At 38.3% G+C, this 19,434-nt stretch overlaps 1 protein-coding gene across 25 annotated transcripts in view; it reads right to left on the bottom strand.

The window, feature by feature from the left end:
- The window catches only part of Dlg1 (discs large 1), a 496,300-nt gene that overhangs the window by 75,120 nt on the left and 401,746 nt on the right, over window positions 1-19,434 (bottom strand). For 21 of the 25 annotated variants that reach the window (XM_071773514.1, XM_071773517.1, XM_071773516.1 and 18 more), the window contains one exon: window positions 18,988-19,023. The exons of the other annotated variants lie outside the window; for them this stretch is intronic. In XM_071773514.1, the coding sequence (XP_071629615.1) occupies window positions 18,988-19,023 (36 nt within the window). The remainder of the gene's footprint in view (window positions 1-18,987; window positions 19,024-19,434) is intronic. 25 annotated transcript variants of the gene reach the window in all.

The following is a 19,434-nucleotide window of genomic DNA, read 5'->3' as shown; positions in this document are numbered from 1 at the left end:
AAGTCCACTTGTTTTGCGTTGCTATATTTCGTATGTATCTATCGTAATTCAGATTAATTCAAAAATTATCATCTATAATTTGGATATCATTAATTGCATTTCTTCTGAATTAAAACACTGTTTATGGAAGTGCAACTTTGTTTTTACGAATTATGCTAATATAAAATCGCATGTTCTTGTATCATTCCATATTACTTTCCAATATACATTTATAATAAATTCATAATGTGATACTAATTTTAATGATGTTAACATTAACCCTGTTCTATAATCAGTGTAGAACTAAAGAATTAAATATTTCCTTTTCAAATTAGAATTAAACATTTCCTTTTTAAATCGCTCTTTCCTTGAGTGGCTCTAAGCAGCCGCACGACGGAAGTCGCGATAACGATAAACGAGCGTGTTCCAGAATCGTCAAAGGGTTTACGTTCGTCATAAATCATGTTAAACGTCCGCGCAAGTGTTCAACCAAGTGCGTCGTAATCTGAAACCATTTTCGTTAATTACCATTTTCCGGGTCCGCGGGTTGACCATCCTGACAATCATTGATCTGCATCATACGTGGACCTTTTTGAGACCATATCCTGACGCTCGCGTAGAAATTAACAACACTAACTTGTGCACCCATTTGCAAGACGCACTTCCGTTTCGCTCGATCCGATTATACGAATATCTGCCGTGTGCTCGAATAATTTCAATAGCAAGCAGGTGTTGCTTCACTGACGTTTGACTAGGTGATTTATTACAGACGACGGACAGATTTATGCGTTTTACATAATTCACATTGGCCACCGTTGCTTATACTTCGCGTGCAACTACAATTTTTGCTTCTTATCGCGGCATTACATAAATCCACGCTGCATTTTACGTGACGCACGTGCACTGTTGGACGACAACTAACAATGTCGATATCGTGAATACCACGTTTTTATTATGATTAAATTCGCCAATTTCGAAAATAAATCTGTAAATAGAAACATTTGCATTTTTTATATAAACTTAACAATTGTTTCAGATACAAGTAATAATTATTGTTTGTAATAGAAAACCTCAAATTAACTATTAAAATTGTTATTGTAATTAATATATATATTAATATTCATAATATTAATATATAATTCCACAAGATCGACGACCCGAATAATATTCGCACACCTGCGACACGATTGAAGGCAAACTCTCGGCGAACGCACGTTTTAGTTTTTCACGACTCTGAGAACAGTGCGACCGCAGGAAAACGCGAAACTGCAGCTTTCCTTGCGCCGGACAACGAGGGACAGCGGCCGAGAGGTAACGTTACTCATCTCCCATTCTCGTGCGGCGGAACGTCACTTACTCGCCCGCGGACTGTCGCGTCTACCGTCCCAGTCATCGCTATTATAATATCGGGTGGAGCGCATGCTTTGCCGCCGGCTATTTCCGACTCTCTGTGAAAATAAACGCCGGCACGCGCCCGCCGCGGCCTGCTGCCGAAATTAACCGGCCGACCGGCACGTTGCAGAATTTGATCGATGGATTGCTCATCGCGCGCGCCGTTCGTTGACCGCTCGTAATTTTACGCCGTACGTCTCCGTAATTAGAACTGATCAAATCGATTTTAGTTTGATAAATTCGCTAAAATATCTTGTAGCCTACACGTGCCATCTATATCACTTTCTTCCCCCCCTCTCTCTCTCTCTTTCTCTCTCTTATACATAAAATGATATATTTTTAACCATCACTAGAGTGACGCGATCGCGAAGGGCTACATAGCGAGTTCAGAAACTTGGCTCGGTATATCGTCATCGTAGTCGCGTGTGTTTCGAATTAACATCTCGCCGTGTCAAAACCGGCTATATTCGTCGGCCTTTGTCGGTACGCCGGTTCCAACCACGGCGGATAAAGATAGCCGCGTTCCATGGCAAATAGAGCGAATTTCAGGCTACACCGACCTTGAAAGTAACCGTCGTCCATTGTCTACCTTATTCTTCGAGAGCATTCAAGTAGAGGAGCAAAAGCTTTCTACCTTAAGTCTTTAAATAAAGTTTGAGGATTCGAGCTTCTTTATCAAGATCGAGAAATTGAAGTGTCTCGCCGTTCTCGTTATTTTATCGCCTTGAAGAAGATGAGAGATTAAATATGAGAGAGAATTTTCCTTAATAGAGAAGATAGGCGAACGACGTCGCGATAATATCATGCGCGGCGGAATCAAGTTGGTTTCGTAGCTCGAAAGTTTATATGTGGGGTGTCCGTGGCCGTCGACGATTCGGCGCAGCAGCGAGTTTAACGGCGAACGAAATTACTGCCGATTAAATCTGTCTTCCCCTCCTCGTTTCCTCCTGTTACCCAAGTAAATGGTGAATTCTTCGAGACGCTAGTAAGGCTGCCGTAGTAGTCGAGAGAGATTGTTATTAAGAGGTGGCTGACGTGCGAAATTCCTCACCTCGTCTGTAATTTACGGCGAGAGGAAAAAGAGACAGAGAAATTTGAAGGAAGAGCACAATAAGATAGAGAAAGAAGAAAAAAAGAGAACTTTTAAACAAAATGATAACTCTGATTTGTAAGTTTCAAACCTGCTAGATTTCGACATAAATTATCTTGCTTGTATAAAGATTTTAACTCGATTTTATTATAAGTTTTAATATATATGTTAATAAAAATTAATATATCATAGATGTTTCCAAAGAGTTATAAAATTCATGTCAAAATAAAATTTTTAATACTATGCAGAAATGTTTCAAAATCTATTTTTAACGAAAATAATACATATTTTGCGATAATATAATAACGAAAATAATTTTATTAAAAGTGGCAAATAAAGTATATTATATACAATGTAATTATTATTCGTGTAAATATAAATTATAATAAAGTAATAGATTCAACATAATCATTCGCTCCTTTTGTGTAACATGATAAATAAAATTTGTCATTTATAATCAGACAGAAGAGAAGCAAAGCGAACGTAATACCGACAGGAAAAAAGATTTGCGCAATCCTTTAAATTTAATACTTCCTTCTTGCTGCGGTAGACGTCTGGCGAGTGCTATCTGCGTACAATGGCCAAGGTAACGTAAGTAACGTGCGTGGCTAAAAGGCGAGAACCGGGGCGTGTTAAGCGGAATTAACGCCGGAGGTAATCCGAGCGTCGCGAGGGGAGTCGTTATGCTGCCTCGTTTTATTCCGGAAAATTGCAACAAAAGCACGCCCTTTCACTCGGTTCTTGAATTCCGAGATAGAATGCGGAACTTTTCAACGGAGGACCTTGCCAAGCGAGAAATTATGTCGGACATATCGCAAGATTGGTTGTATAAAATTTGCATGGCAACTTGTGTTCAGTTTAAACGTCACGCAACTCTACATTGTGTTAAAAATGTAACAATATTTATACAATATTACGGAGTACATTACACAGAGTGCGTGTACTGTATGTATATTCCATCGATTCTTTGTCAACCGATTAATATATAATGCTAAATCGATTACGAGGATGTTCATATAATGTGCACCAATTCATTAACAGCACCAATAAAATCAGTATGGATGACTGAAATCTGATGACAGCAAAACAATCGATTGCAGAATAAATGAACCATAATCGGAATACGCAGCCTATAACGGTCAAACGGTCAGATCCTGGTTAGACGGCTATTCGAGAATGCCGCCGACCGAAAGTTGCATGAGTTCTGTCGCAAATTAAACGATTTCGTGGCTCAAGGTGATAGCTCCCCGAGTGTGTATTCGAGCGTCGAAATTCGAAACTACTTGCACCGTGGAGTGCATTAGCAAAATTGGAACTTCACCAATCGACATGGCGTTAAATCGATGCTGGGGTTTATATCGCATTTCGCGACTCGCTTGCAAAACTTATACCGAGATTGGCGCGAGCCACGGTGGCTAATTGCCATTTCGTCGCGAGAAAAAGTATCTCGATGATCTGGCGTACGCGGGCGTCGCCGTGTCTATGAACACCTCGTCTAGGCTGGCGGTTGTTCAATTATGAGGCGAGTTGATGGACACTGCGGAATTGTTCTCCGTTCACGGTATGCTTCATGCTCTACGGCGGTGGAGTTGCCGCTGGAATTTTGAGAACTGCGGTTCTCCCTGAATATTCGCAACGATCTTCTTCTCTCATAATCTCCGGTTTAATTTCGCAAAAAATTATATGGCTTTTCATGAAACTGAACCAGACGCTAGGAAAAATTGTAAGATAGAAATGCACGAGAAGCCAAAAGTTACCCAGCATCTAATTAACGCCAAAATTAAGCTATATTAAATTATAGTAAACTATTATATGTGTATATATACATGTAAATAGTTTATTATTATTTAAAGAACATTGCAAGCCGAATGTTTTTGTACCATCATCGGCGATTCTCATGGATCATTAATTATGTTAATTCTATTAAACAATATGTACGAAAGTGCAATGAAAAAATATTTGCTATATAAAGATTCTCATAAAAAACAATTCTTTATTTTATTCCTACTCGCATTTAACGTAAATTAACATTTGACGTAGGGTGTACATGTAATAAGTTTTACACATCAATAATATATCTCAATTTTCGATGTTTTTTTTTGATGATTTACAACTAGATAAAAATTGATAATATTCTATACCATATCTTCTGGGTAAAGAGATAAATGTTCTTAATAAAAGTTCTTCTTTAATTAGTTCTGCATGCAATGCAAAACCAACTCCAAAACCTTACTTTTCCACTAGAGCAAGCTTCGCGAAACATTAAAAATAAAACTCTGCGCCAACATTATCTCAAATATAATGACTGTAACTATAATCCTCCTTAACTGATTCCATGTGTTATATGCATTTTTAAAAAATCTCCTGTTCATCTCTTAATTCACTTTGCATAAAACTAAAAATCACAAAAATGGCGTTTGGTTCTTTATTGCATAACTGCATCCAATTGTAAAACAATTTGTGCATAATTCAATCGATAAAAAAATTGTATTGATTTCTGTTAGTTTAGTAGATTTCTAAGATTGGTATTTGATATCTTGCGTGCGCGTGCGTTAACCCTGAAAAGTAACTAATTTCACGAGAAATATTAAAATCCACGTGATTTTTTGTCACTTGGAGAAAAGCGGTGAATTAACGATCCATGGAATGGCATGATATGAGAGAACTGTACACTCGACGTGTTATAAAGCACGTAGTTGCCGCGGATTAACAGAATCGCTGTATTTTCTGGGAAGAATCGCGAAAAAAAAGCGACAATTAAGGCGCTCGTCTCAATCTAGCGTGTGTATTCGCCAGTGGCGGATTTTAATTTCGTGGTTTAATCGCGACCGCTTAGTTGCTTTTTGCACACCGTGACTTTTCACGGCTTTCCTCGCGCTTCTCCTCGGGCAGTAATCGCGCGGAAATTTGCGCGTCCGATGAACTTTTCGCGATCGTGACTCCGCATATTCCGGTATGCTCAATTTTTCGCCGTCCTCTTTAAACTCAACCTGCCTGAAAGTTGCAAAGCAAGAAAGTTACGCTGTCATACTCACCGCGATAAGTATTTTCCCCGGAACTTTTACGATTTAAATATAAATGTTACACGTAATGATGCATAAATAAAACCAATAAGTTAAGAATTTCACACAGTTCTTCTTAATAAGTAAGTAAAAAATAATTACTCAATAATTATTGAAGTCATCATTAATATAAAAATATTTAAATAAGAAGTGATGCAGCGAGATGGAATTATTCTCTTTTTTTCCCTTTAATTCGGAAAGCTGCCAAAAAAACTTGCGCTCTTTCTGCCTTTTAAGTTTAATTTAGAGACTGCCTTCGCAGTCATTTCTCTTAATTGATCTATGAATAAATTAGTCTTATTTTGTCGTCAGTCTAATCTTGATTTACGTTCCGGAAAGTTGTGTAATTTAAATTAATACAACTAATCCAATATATATTCATCCTTATCATGCGCCCTAAATTTAAATTCTGTTTTATTTTAATTGATGAAAACAAATGATATTATATGAATAAATTCACCCGCGTAAAAACGGTTCATATTCCAGAATTGTTGAAATGGAGAAAAAGTTAATAAATCAGATTATATTTTCGAGATTTAATAGTCTTACCAGCTTTGTGTAAAATATTATAACGATTCATAGTTTGGTAAACAAAATACAAATTCTCGTTTTGTAAATGTCTTATTAAAATTTCTATTTCTCTCATATAAATTGATACATTGAAAAATACACTGATAAATGTTTCGGAATATTTAAGCATAAATTTAAGCATAAAATCTTTCCATATTTCACTTTTTAATGTGTCACCAAGAGTGGAGCGCTAATTCTGTGCATCGAGCTCGCTTCATCTGCATCTCCATTCGTAGTGGGGGCCGACATCGCGTTACGATAACAGCGGATTCGCGTTTAGCATGCTGCGGCGTTTCAACTCTCTGCAGGTACGGGTTTAATTCACAAAGCTCGCATACTCCGGGATTTAATGTCGACGGTTTCCCGCACCTCCCCCCATACTCCAGTTCGATGTTACCCCGGGCGTAAACTCGCGATACCCGAAACGCGCATAAAATGCGGACACTATATGAATGCGGGATCTAAAACGCGTGAATTTACACTGATACCTCCACACGAATGATCGTGTGTCTCGAAAGCGCAAACACTTCGATAGTCATAAGCGGCTGATAACATAACAACCGACATAGCAGAATATATTGGAAAAATACAGATTCAAAAATAAAATTATATCAGCTTACATGTAACGTCAAATCAGTTTATGCGATAACAAAAGTTATCAGAATAGAGTGGTAACGAATTATTAAAGATATGGAAAAAATAAACTGTGCCTACTCTATTTTTAAATTTTTGAAAAATATATGCGAAAAGTTAGGAAAGAAAACTGACTCGATAAACGTCATCGAGATGTATAGAATTAATTGATAAAATATAATATAAGAGACTTAAATAAAAGCAACGAGACTAACGAGAAACATAATCGCGTCTCGAGAGAGAATCAAAATAATCTGTCTATCGCAAAATTGATCTCGTACAAATTTATCGGCTGACATTAAAAGTCACGAGGCGCGAAATTAATTTCATAGGCTGCTTGCGAGGTGTGATTAATGAGCTCGTATTAACGATCCAATCTTTGCGAGCGGCGAGCCCGCAAAGTTTCCCGAGACGTATCGGAAAATTCGAACGGCTACAACGGATATTGCAGTTGAGAGTTAATTGATCGTTTCAGCACACACATGCTTAACGCGTAACGAGCAGAAGCTGATGAGAATTCAAAACAATATTAACGATGTAGTTCCTACACAATGTAACGTAATCTTCTTGTTTAGATATATTTTCTAGCAGGGCGATTAAATTCAATTTAATTAACTTATAGAATGGATTAAATCGGCCATTATCACTCTTGAATATAATTTTTTTTAATAAATACAATACAATTATTTAATTTTTTTTATAAAGCATCCCTAAATTCTCATCGTTAATCATGCTAATTTATTCAGACGATTTAATCGTAGCTCATGTCGCAAGACGAGACTGCGACGAAGCTCAATGCTCGCGTTTTTCTTAGTGGAAAAATCTAGACAATTTATACGTTTACTGTTTTTCTCTCGGTTACTTCTTTGCCGGGTCTGATTATATTCAGCGAAGGTGGAGAAGGTCGGACAAGCGGCAGCGCGTTAAGCTTTCTTTACACACGAAGAAATGGGCGACGATAATGATATAAATATTCATTAACGGTGTTCTCGCCTGAGAAAATCCCGCGGGCGAACACCGAAAACAAACATAAACAAATTGCGGTCTTACGATATCCCGGCGTGGGCGTCTGTATCTCGTGTAAATACTTACAAATAGCGATGTCATCACGATACTTGTTGAATATTTGATCGAATCGACACGTTACTTTATTATGTGCTCGTAATCTTATAATTAAATTATTACATTTTTCTTCACATTCGAAGAGAGAGAAAAAGAATACATTTACATACAAAAAGAAGAGAGAGAAAAAGAATACATTTACATACCTCAAAGATTTACAAAACTTCAAATATAACAGAAAAATGTTTTTAATAAATTTTTTAAATCACAAATATTTTTAAAAAAATTTTTATCTTTAATAATTATATCTCATAAAAAGAAAGAGTCGTACATATATTGGAAATTCTTTAAAGAAATAAATATTATAAAATTTTAAAGATCCTTATTATGTATTCAAAAATGAATGTTGGAAGAACTGCATTTATACTTCCGCAAACTATTTAATCATAAGAGGTTCCAAAATGAGAAATATTGCACGATAAGAAAAAGCAACAAATAGTAAAACAAACTTGCAAAAGTCAGAACTCAAAATAAAAGCGATTCAAAGAAAGTAACTCCTTTAAAAAAAAAAACTATTATCATATTTTCGTTAAAAGTTCAAAATTTTCAAGTATAATATAAGAAAGCAATAAGATAAATGTCCCATCCTCTTTTAGTAATGTTAAAACAAGATACCATCGACAACGAATGAATAAAATTTAACAAACGAAGACGGTAAGAGAAATCGTAGAATGTTTAATACGAAGCACGAAGTACCGTAAATTTATTCCAATCTTGTATTCCGTGTCAGCAAGCCAAAGGCTCTGAGTTTTCGGACGAATCGGAAGCGGGGACGCAGCCCTTATCCTGGTCACGTCCGGCTGCTTTTCTTTCCCCATTCTTTCCTGGCCGCCGTCGACGCCCGGTGTTTTTCTACCGGGCGCAAAAGGGGTTGTCAAACGTTGCTTACCCTCGTAAAAATCCGTTCTTCCGAACCGTATGTCTTTATCGGATTATATGGGGAAATCGAGCGATTCCGGTGCAATAATAGCACGAAGCTGCAGACCAGCAAAACCACGAATTTCCACGAATGTCCATAAAACAACACGCTACTTGAATTTGGAATGTAATGTCGTAAAGCAAAATTTAGTATGTACAATCAGAATCGCGCAATTTGTGTTTATACCAGATATGCTGCCCATTCGATCGAGATGCACACAATGTAAGTGCCTTTATACTTTTTGCCTTTATAAGATTTGTCCAAATAATCAAATCTATCGCTCCTCGCGCCGTGTATAACATTAATAACATTTAAAAGGCTCTTGTAATTTTCCTTTCTCGTAATGTAGATTTTATCTGCCGCGGCGGTTTCTTCGACAGTCCGATTTATATAACTTATTCAGCATCAATTCGATCGAGCGAATTATATAAATCCATGGCGTGTCACTTTCTTCTTTTCATTTCCATCCCGCGACGATCAGGGATTAAATTTCTGCTCCTTAGAATCACGGTAAGTGCTAGTTGTGCCCTGAGTAGTTGCACGCGAAATGACGAGTTGCTTTCTCATTTCACGCAATCTCGAACCGATTTGTTTTTATTGTTTACGTAATTCATACTTTCGTTGAGAGTATCAGCGTCCGATCAAACCGCAGGTCTCGCGGTAGCGATCGAAGTGGCGCAAATTTATCCGATTACTTTCCCGTACCACCTGTAATTTCCCGATTATCGCCGCAGGGAAGGGAATGGATTCGGGATGGTCGCGCACGTTACTAAACTCCAAGTTTAGCAACGACGAACTTCAATCCACGCCGCATAGTTGCATACAACCTCGAGGATATGGTGTAGCCCGCAGAGTAACGGGGCGGCCGGGACAATTTCTTGAGGGACACTTTGACGAGTTAATCCGCGGAATGCCTGAGAACGTCCTCGCGGTGCAATAAATTCTCTCACTGCGAGAATTTATCGAGACACGGAAAGTATGAACTCCCTTCATCGTGCTCACTCACCTCCGGTGCCCTCGAGAATTTCCGTGGAAATTAAGACATTTTAGAGCGTCATTATCTCTAGATAGTCCACGGATAGCAGATGCTTCCATGAGGCGTCCGAATTTAATTACGAAGTTTATTTATAGCGTCTTGTAAATTTAAGCAGAAGGAAAGGGAAACTACTAAATATCAAATGTATTTACCAATTGACGGTTTATCCCTCGCTCGGTGTGACATTTGATATTTGAGCTCTTAATAGAATTTATAATTTACAGATAGGATACAAAAATATTGAAAGATATCAAAACTGTAGGGCAGAACGTAAACATTTGTAAATACAAAATATTGTATATTGTTTGTAAATATTTTGTAAATATTTTGCAAACGTTAAAATAAAAATAAATATTTGGACATTTTTCGCGCTAATGGTATTGCATCGATACAATATTAAACTGAAAACAAACATGAAACGAGAACTAAAATATCAATTCTCGAATTGTTCGAGAAGAAGTAATGAATCGTTCATTCATCGTTCGTATCGCGATATCCCGAGGGTTGAAACGCATCATAGTCGCTGCGATCGTGGAATTCCCGCCGTTCGACAGAAGTAGAGATTGTTTCCGGTGGGCAAGGGGAGACAAACTATAAGTGATTCCATATTGCCGGTGTATGGTGTAACTCCCTCGGGTAGTTTTGACTAGTAATCCTAGGCGTGCGGAGTTACGGCCGCGGTGTTTCATGGCTTAGGTAGATCGAATGAGCCGGTCCCGAGTAACAGTGCGCGCTCGATCGAGGTGATCGGCCTGGGCATCTTCCGTCGATTCAACATCGGGGAACTTGATTCTACTTCGGCACGTACCGTTTACCGGTTTACGCCCGGGGAGTTTACGACCTTATTCTGCGCCTGCCATGCCGAAATCCATGCAGGTGTAACGGCCCTCTCTCCCCTCATCTCCCCATAGCGATGCCGCTCGATGCCAACAAGATATTGGCAGCGGTATTATGGTAAATGGTCTTGTGTTAAGATGCTATATATTGCATAGTTCGTAAATAGGTTCGCCGTCATAAAGATTAATTACGTCCAAGATTCGCGACGTATAAGACGGTCAGCTGGTCTATAGATGAGGCGAAAGTCGGGGTAATCCGTAAATCGCCCTGCTTAATTTTTAGAATTTATTGTTATGCTATGTTACACTACATATTTATAAAGTTTAGAAATGTAATTCTCATTTAAAAAAAGCATTACAACCTAAAAAAAATGGTGTATTTAAAGAATTGAAAAGTGTATTTCAGTTGTAAATATAGATAATAGTAAGAACATACAAAATCATGAATTAACTCAGAAAATAATGAAATATGTACATAACGATATTGTATTAACACCTAACGGCAGTAGGTTTAACAATATTCAAACCAAAATAACGGACTTAAAATAACATTCAGAGTTTGTCTCGATTTCACGTCGATTCGTCGAGACACAGTAGTTTCTTACTAACGCGCAGCCAAGCAAAATAAAGAGTCCCGGAGTTTACTTTTCGTTCAAATTACTCGGCGGAGCTTTACGCGCGCGCCGAACAAGTTTCGCGAAGATAAACCCCACGGAAATTGTCCGTTAGTTTTTAAAAGTCAGGACGAACGAGCTGTCAGAGACAACGAAGTCGACCTAAATACACTCCTCAGGTTTTAGATTTCATCGCGGCACTCCGAGGACCTTGGTGCCACGGCTGTTTTCGCTCCCCTTAATGTTAACTTAGCGCTAAATAAAGGTTTCCCCGGTGAAGGGCGTGAATCATGAATAATTCATCCCATTCCACCGCTATATCGTCAAAATAATGATTCGTTTTATCTCGTCGTTGCATCGTTATTAAAAGTGATAGCTTACTTAAAATTCGTAAAAATTTATACTAATGTCACTCCTACTTCAATTCAACGTTTAAATTGCATCGTTATAATTTAATTCTATGATCTGTAAATTGAGATGTATAAAAAATTTTGGGTGACAAATAATACTATGCATCGCTGTGCAACTCTACATCCTATACGATATGACAGATTTATCGTACGCTTATTTTCCCAGAGGAAAATCGACCATGCTTTAGAGCGTACTCGTACCGAACTTCGGATCCTTATCTAGTCGGTAATCCCGATGCAGATGAGGTGGAATACATTATGATAATATTCCCCAATTTTCAGATGCGGGCAAACCGCCTCTGGTAGAAACCAACACTCGGACGTCTTCCCGCTTCATAAATCAATTCATAAACTTGGAGACCGTTATATCGATCGGCAAGTGGGGAAAGAAACGTTTTATAGAAGTGGATTATTCACTTCTACCGAAGCCTTAATTATTTTCGTGTGGTCGAGATATTCGTTGAGGCTGATTAATATTTACCACACCTGGGAGCTTTCGCTTCACCGTGTATCCATAATATCTGTAATAAGGTTTTATGCTACGTCTCACACGTCGTCCGCACCTTACTATTCATAATAAAATCACATTAACTTATTATAAAGATAAAAAAATATACATTGCTTGTTCGAATATTCCGTACTGATAGTTTTACTAACTGCAGAATCGCTTATGCGCTATCATGATATAACCGTTTGTATTAATTACATTCATATCTGTTATTTGGAAATGGAGTTACACGCGTGCAATTCGTACACTAAATTCACGGAACAAGGCGCTTTTTGCGACACTCGATCGAACCGATCGCATTTGCGATATGACCATACGGTACAAATCTGCGTTTGCAGTTTCATCCGATTCGCAAACGGGCGGGTCTAGCGTGGCGATTACAGAATTTGCGAGTTAAAGTTTATGCACCTGCGGAGAACATGGTATCTGCATGTGCCAGCCCAGGCTGGCTACGGGTGTCCTAAATTCCAGAGTAAACACTTTCGGCTGAACGCACCGGGGCCCCGCGCGCGCTTCCGTTTAATCGGTTATTTTGATATTTACCGACATGACCAAAAATCTGAGCGGAAAAAGTTTCCTCTCCATGGGATGAGGTAAAAATATATATACATTGATTTTTACAGTGTGTCTCCTTTATCGCCATAAACGAAACTTTCTCGGATAATTTTAAAGTTTAACGGATGTAACTCCGTTAATTGTATAGTAAAATAAAGGATTAGTTTTGGAATATTTGTTTGAACGTTCGCGTTTTAATAAAACATGACAATAAAAGTTGGAATAATAATAAAAGTTAAATCCACAAAGGATACGTTGCAAAATAGAACAAGATGCAGCTAATCCGCGGAACGAGCGTAATGATACTGTTCGAATCAACAGAACAACGTGCTTTGCAATTTATTTCAGTAATTCCCGTACAATAAATGTTATACATTTACACGGATACGACTTCCCCACGTACGGAACAGCATTCCAACGGAAAAATGTAATTATTCCTAATATCTATGCGTGCCACTATTAATATAAATTCCGCGCCTCGTGCGAACCGCAACAGAGTATCCTCCGTGAAATAAAGATAAATGATTGCCGGCACGCAATATACTCCGCGTATTGGAAAAATCATCAAGAGCTGAAGAAACACGTTGCTGTTCGTGCTCCGTTGATTCGAACATTGTCCTACGAAATGCATTGTGGAATCGAATACGAGGCAAACGAAAGAAAAGAGATTGTTCTTCTATTCGAAAGAGTAAAAGGAAAATAACGAAAAACCTAAAGTTCCCCATGATGTTCAGAAAAGTGATCAATTTGATTGTAAGATTCTTTGGCCAATTAAAGAAATTTTTTAATAAAATTTAAATATTTTTAAAATGTAGATTACATTACAAGATATAGAAAGCTCATAATAAACTCAGGAGCGTTTTATTCTGTTAGGATATAAATTCAAGATTTGAAAATAAGCCTTTTAATTTTGGAGTCGATCTCTCCTCGCAACGAAAATGTTAAGGTATCAAGAGATAACAATTGTCTGACAATTGAAGTGTGGGTCAAATAATATTAACAGAATTGAATTATTAGACGTGTGAAACTGGCACGGAGGACAGCGCCGCCGGTGATCTCCTCGGAACGGAAGGACTAGTCATGATCCGTCACTAACGACTAATGCCGGCAATTTGCGTCGACGCCAGGGGACGCAACCGAGAGAGCGATGCATGTACGTCATTTGACGTGATTTATACGACGTGTCCCGTTATAATACCGGCAGCCTATAATACAACGCTATAGGACCGGAAACGCGGGAAGTGCCAGGAGGTGCACCACGTGGTAATCAACATGAGCTACTGGCCGATGATCCCTAACCACTAATGGATCGTGTCAGAAGGAGATGCGATATCGATTATTCCGATGAACACAGCCGATAATATAACATAGAACATGATTTAATCCCAACAACAAGATATCTCGTAATATATATAATATATATCATCATGATTTAGAATTATGACTAAATAATCCATAATCTACATAAAAACCGTAGAGGCACTCATAAAACTGAAAAAAGGAAGATCCACGAAGAAAGACAACCTCGATATTACTGCATTAATGACGAAGTTTATGCAATTTAGAGAGATTTTATAAACGCAGTTATAACAGCCTTATGAGATACATATTTAATGCGCCGTCGATATTTCAGCATCTCAATTAAGTGAAGATCTAATCACATTTTAACGCAGACTTCATAAACATGATGACTAGGGCGTGATATTGCGATGAGAAAATACGACGTGTTGAAGGGAGGGGCGAAATGAAGACCCTGATGAAACCGGGATTTCGACGGCTTGGAATAATGCGAGATAGGGATGTTTTCCCGCGGGAAACGATGCCTGCAACTCGAGTCCTGAATTTCAGGCGGCGATCGAAGCCCTAACTTGCCTCGTCGAAAATAGATCTCGGAATGTCGCATGCAGATAAGCACTCCAGGATATTACAATTCTCATTATCAAGAAGATAACATTATCAAATTATGTTACTATCCGCAATAAAATAAGCATCTGGACAATATTGCTAGTTTTCTGTCGAGAAAAGGAGAAGCGTAAAACTCGAAAAAACCATCCACCAATCACTTAAAAAATATGCGAAAGTGATAAATGCAAAATTCAGTTGCTAGTCCCAAATGACGCAACATACGATATCACGGACATAGGAGCATCTTTTATGCAGCCATCGTAAAAATAGATGAAGTTTTGTCAGTTCGACAATATCTCTGTCATTGCTCGTGTATCACATGCGACCCAGCTAGAAATATCCACCACTTTTTTACGGTGGTTACATAAAAAGCGGATTTTTCCCGGGTACATCTGTATACCCTGTATGCAGCGCGCGTACTAATCCAAAGGAAATGAATACTGGAGACCGATATCCTGCTGCGTATTGATGAACGCCCGCGGAATTCGTCGAGCCATGCGGGAATTCGCTCCATGCCATGAATCTCCCTATTCACGGGGGCAGTCATTTTCCCCGTTGGCGCGAGATTTTTCCCACGCGACGAGGAAAGCAAACAGTTCTCCCGGAGCCACGACGAAAATATGATTCCCGCGACGTCTCGTAAAAACGACTTGGCTTCATTTCGCTGGATTATGCGGCACCCCTTTCGCCTGATTTACCGCCAAGGCCAAGGGGAGGTACGGAGGGGGGGATACGGTACGGAGAAACCGACGGAAAAAAAGAGACAATAGGGGCAGAGGTGACGAGAAGACAAAAAGAAGTATACAAAACGATGAACGAAAAAAGAGAGGGGGGGGGGAAGAGAGAGAGACAGGAAGGTAATCGACGGCAGACGGCGACTTCCGGAAGATTACACGAGCCGGAGGCTGCAGTTTACTCCATTTGGCAAGCTCGATATTCACCGGGCCGCGTTCTCAACCAGACTTCCCCATCTTCCCCCTCCTCCTCCCTCTCTGACCGTCGACGAATGAAATACGCCCTCGCCTGAATTTCAAACGGCGTTGCAAATCGAATCAGGCCCGCTATGAATCTTCCGACGAAGCCGAGGAGAACGAAACTGGTGAAGTTTTGAGGAAGAGGCGATGGGTGTGTTTGCACATTCGAGAGACAAGGGTGATTTAAAAGGCCGACGGGGACTAATCAACTCCATTGAATGAATAATGTCCTGAAATAGGCACCTGAGAGGAGGAAGGGACGTGGAGTAACATGCCGCACCCCGTCAAAGATCCGTCTAGATTTAGAATACAAGATTATATTTTTAACAGAAGTTTTTTATCGCGAGTATCGACACGCACAGATATATTAGCCAAAATCGATAATGTGTAATTTATTTGACGTTTAATATACCAGTTTTAATTAGTCGAATAATGAATCAATCGAAATATCAACGCAGACACGGGTCTCCATCCAGTTAATAGGACGAGAGAGCAATGAAATGCAACGTGTTAGTTAATTAGCCCGATGTGCGGATTTCCACGACAGTCAGCGAATATTTTGCGCCGCGCCATTGCACGTTCACATGCATGCCCGAAGGGAAACACTTGTGCATATGTGTAAAGGCAACATGTATTGCTGTACAGTGTGTCTACATGGAGTTTAACTTTCACGCCGCGGGATAATTATTTTAAGCTTCCCGACTACCGGAATTTAACGTCCACGATATCTTGTAGAATTAACATCACCGTCATTGTAATCTGTATGGAATCGTGTGCGGCGTTTGATTTCGCTGCATCTCTTCGTTCGCAACGAGTTGAAGATAAAAATTATATATTATAAAAATAATTATTATATCGAACAGAGAACCATAAATAAAAAATTTATTGCCTTCTAAAATGCTTTTTCATAATTTCTTTTATGCAGCTAATCTGGATGTGATAAATGACAATGAATAGAATTAATTTCTTTTAAATTTATCGCATTTTAAATTTTTAGTCCATTTTTTCAAAATTACATAAAGCTATTCATACGTTTCTATTAGGTACATCCTTACTTAACATTGAGCGCGTTCAGCAGACCAAGCCGCTGAGTAGCAGTCAAACGTGCGTGGCTCTTACTTTTAGAACCAACCACGCAACGCAGAGTGTTGATAAAACGAACTCAACAGTTGTGTCTGCTGAACGCGGCCATTATATCCGAGAAAATCACATTCAAGGAATAATAAAGATAAAAAGAATAGTATACGCGAACCATCATTACCAATTGAGTTTTTGTTTTCACGATTAAAAATTACAGAGACAAGATCTAATAATATGTTATCTAATTGCTTAGAATCATTGAAGAATCATTGTTTGCTAGCAAACTCTCGAGAAGCAATTGGATTAGTTTCACGGCAAATTGGATAAGACCGTTAGACGACGGAAGCGGGCAGGCGAGCGAGTAGGAGGAAACCGAGATGACACGATTTCCTACACGCGTTACAAATCGATTTCCGGAAACATGAGGAAGTTCGCGCGGACCGAACACTTCCGGATCTGTCGTTTTATACGTCTTGAAGATCCGCGTATAATAATCGCCGAAGTTAACCGATCAAACGATGATTAAGGAACGACGTGTCGTGAACGCAATCGTTGCTCGTAGATTAGATTCCCGGACTACCGGGAACGGCAAGGGGGATCGTTAGCGCTAATGACTCAGGGACAAATAATTATCCGTTACGTCTTCTTGCGCGTGTAATTTACGAGGAGACATCGCGCAGCAACGATATGAAACTGCAATTACGTCATGATAAACTTCGACGTATATGTCAAGATAGACGTCGCGCTATCTTATAAAACATTTGTATATAATACCGCGTTTCGATTTGGTTAGCTGCTGTTGTCATTATCTGTACTTTCGCTCTCTTCCGGTCGCCGGTAAAACTTCTGTCGTGCAACGAGTAATTTGTACCATAATAAATCAAGCTGAACACATTACATGGTACTTTTGCAGCGTTTAACAATCACGATAAGTTTAATCATCGCAATACCGCGACAATATTATTACAGGTATTATAAACTTTAAAATTTGAGAATATATTTATAGAAATTCAGGCTATTGAAAGTTCTGGCTTCATCTTTAATAGTTCTCTAATTTTTAATCTCTATTAAACTGATAAGATCACGTCAAGCTAGCATGTCTCTCAGCACCATTTCTTCGAAATATGGCAGTAGTACCATAAAATCATCTTTGGTGGTACAATTTAATACAAAATAAATAAATAACTAAATATTATCTCTCTAATTAATCTGGTTTGATTCTGCTGAGCTTAATAAAAAAAATTTTTAATACGTTAGATATTATAAATAATCATGGTCATGTTAAAAAAACTGGTTTTAAAATTAAAATGCCAGATTCATACAGCGTTTCAGTTTATCTTAAGCGAGTTCTCTCTTAGCATTTTAAAATTTATAGAATTTATAATTCTATATGAAAAAGTACTGCCTTTTAAATGCAAAAAATATCAAATATAATTAAATAGGAACGAGCAAACGTTGTTACAAGTGTACCAAGATGAAAAAGACGTAGATTTTTTCTCGTTATAAAGTAGTTTTCACGTTATTCTGTAACTATTTATGCATTGCAGCAAAAGTTCTAACAATAAATACTAATTAAATAGTTCCTGAAAAATTAATATCCTCTATAAGGAAGGCAAATCTATATGTATTGAGGTAAAATGCGTTTTTCGGGAAATCTGTTCATTCTAAAATAGTTCTGCAATCTAACAAGAGTTTTAACAAACACTAATAAATATATATATTTCTCAAATTAAAATAAACTTTTTACTTAACTCAAGAACTATAGAACTATTAAAAATAAAACCAGACCTCTCAATAGTTTATGAGTTCTTTTGAAATGATATGTCAGCTTTGCGCACACACCGATGATAACGGTTATAGTTGATAATTTGTAGACATGCAGGACACGCATTGCGGGAACTGTTTAATTGTGTCATCTGTGTAATTAATGGAAATATGCTTTCGATAAGACATTACCGTTCGCGTTTAATCATATAAAAATGCGGTCTACTTTCGCGCCGAGAGAAAAATTTAAATGGCCATGTTAATATTAGTCAATAAACAATGTTGAAATCCTTGACATAAAATTCTTATCAAATTTATAAAAAGTTTCTGCTAATGTCACGATAAGCAACGTCTTTACACCTTTTTGATATTAATATCGAAGTTGGCATTAATTGACATACTTTCAAGTCAAAGTAAAACATGTAAATTAAAGGGGACGTGAACGCACGTGACACGATTGCGATTCTTCTCTCGGTCGCGACTACTTGCTAACAATCTCCTTGTCTCGGCTACTTTTTGCCACCAACTTTCTACTTACGTGTCTCGTGTCGGCTGCGAGAAGAGGAGTGTGTGCCTGCAACAACCGAGCGTTCAGGGAATTAGAAGAAAGGTCGCGTGACTTTTTGCTCTTTACTAGCTTGGGGGAACTTCATGCTTCCGGCAAGGCCATTCATCTCGCGTCGGATTCCAAAAAATGACCAAAATATCGCGACATCGTTTCATCAAGAATATCGTTTACGTAAACATTATACAAGTTCTATATCCGTAAGGTTCATATAAAAGATTTGCATTCAGGAGCGTATTCCTTGATGAATTTTCACGAACGCATGCCATGATGAATCGTAATTATGAAATTATCTAACAAGGAGGATTATGGAATTTTCGCGGATTAAATTACACGGACGCGAATAAATCGTTATTATTCACCATGTGTAGCTCTCACTTTAACTAGATTATAACCGAAGTTTAATCTACAGCTTTGCTA

The sequence above is a fragment of the Temnothorax longispinosus genome, chromosome 3, assembly GCF_030848805.1.
Source record: "Temnothorax longispinosus isolate EJ_2023e chromosome 3, Tlon_JGU_v1, whole genome shotgun sequence".
NCBI classification, from domain to species: domain Eukaryota; kingdom Metazoa; phylum Arthropoda; class Insecta; order Hymenoptera; family Formicidae; genus Temnothorax; species Temnothorax longispinosus.
The sequence above is the reverse complement of the archived record's forward strand: the minus strand, read 5'-3'. Positions and strand labels throughout refer to the sequence as shown.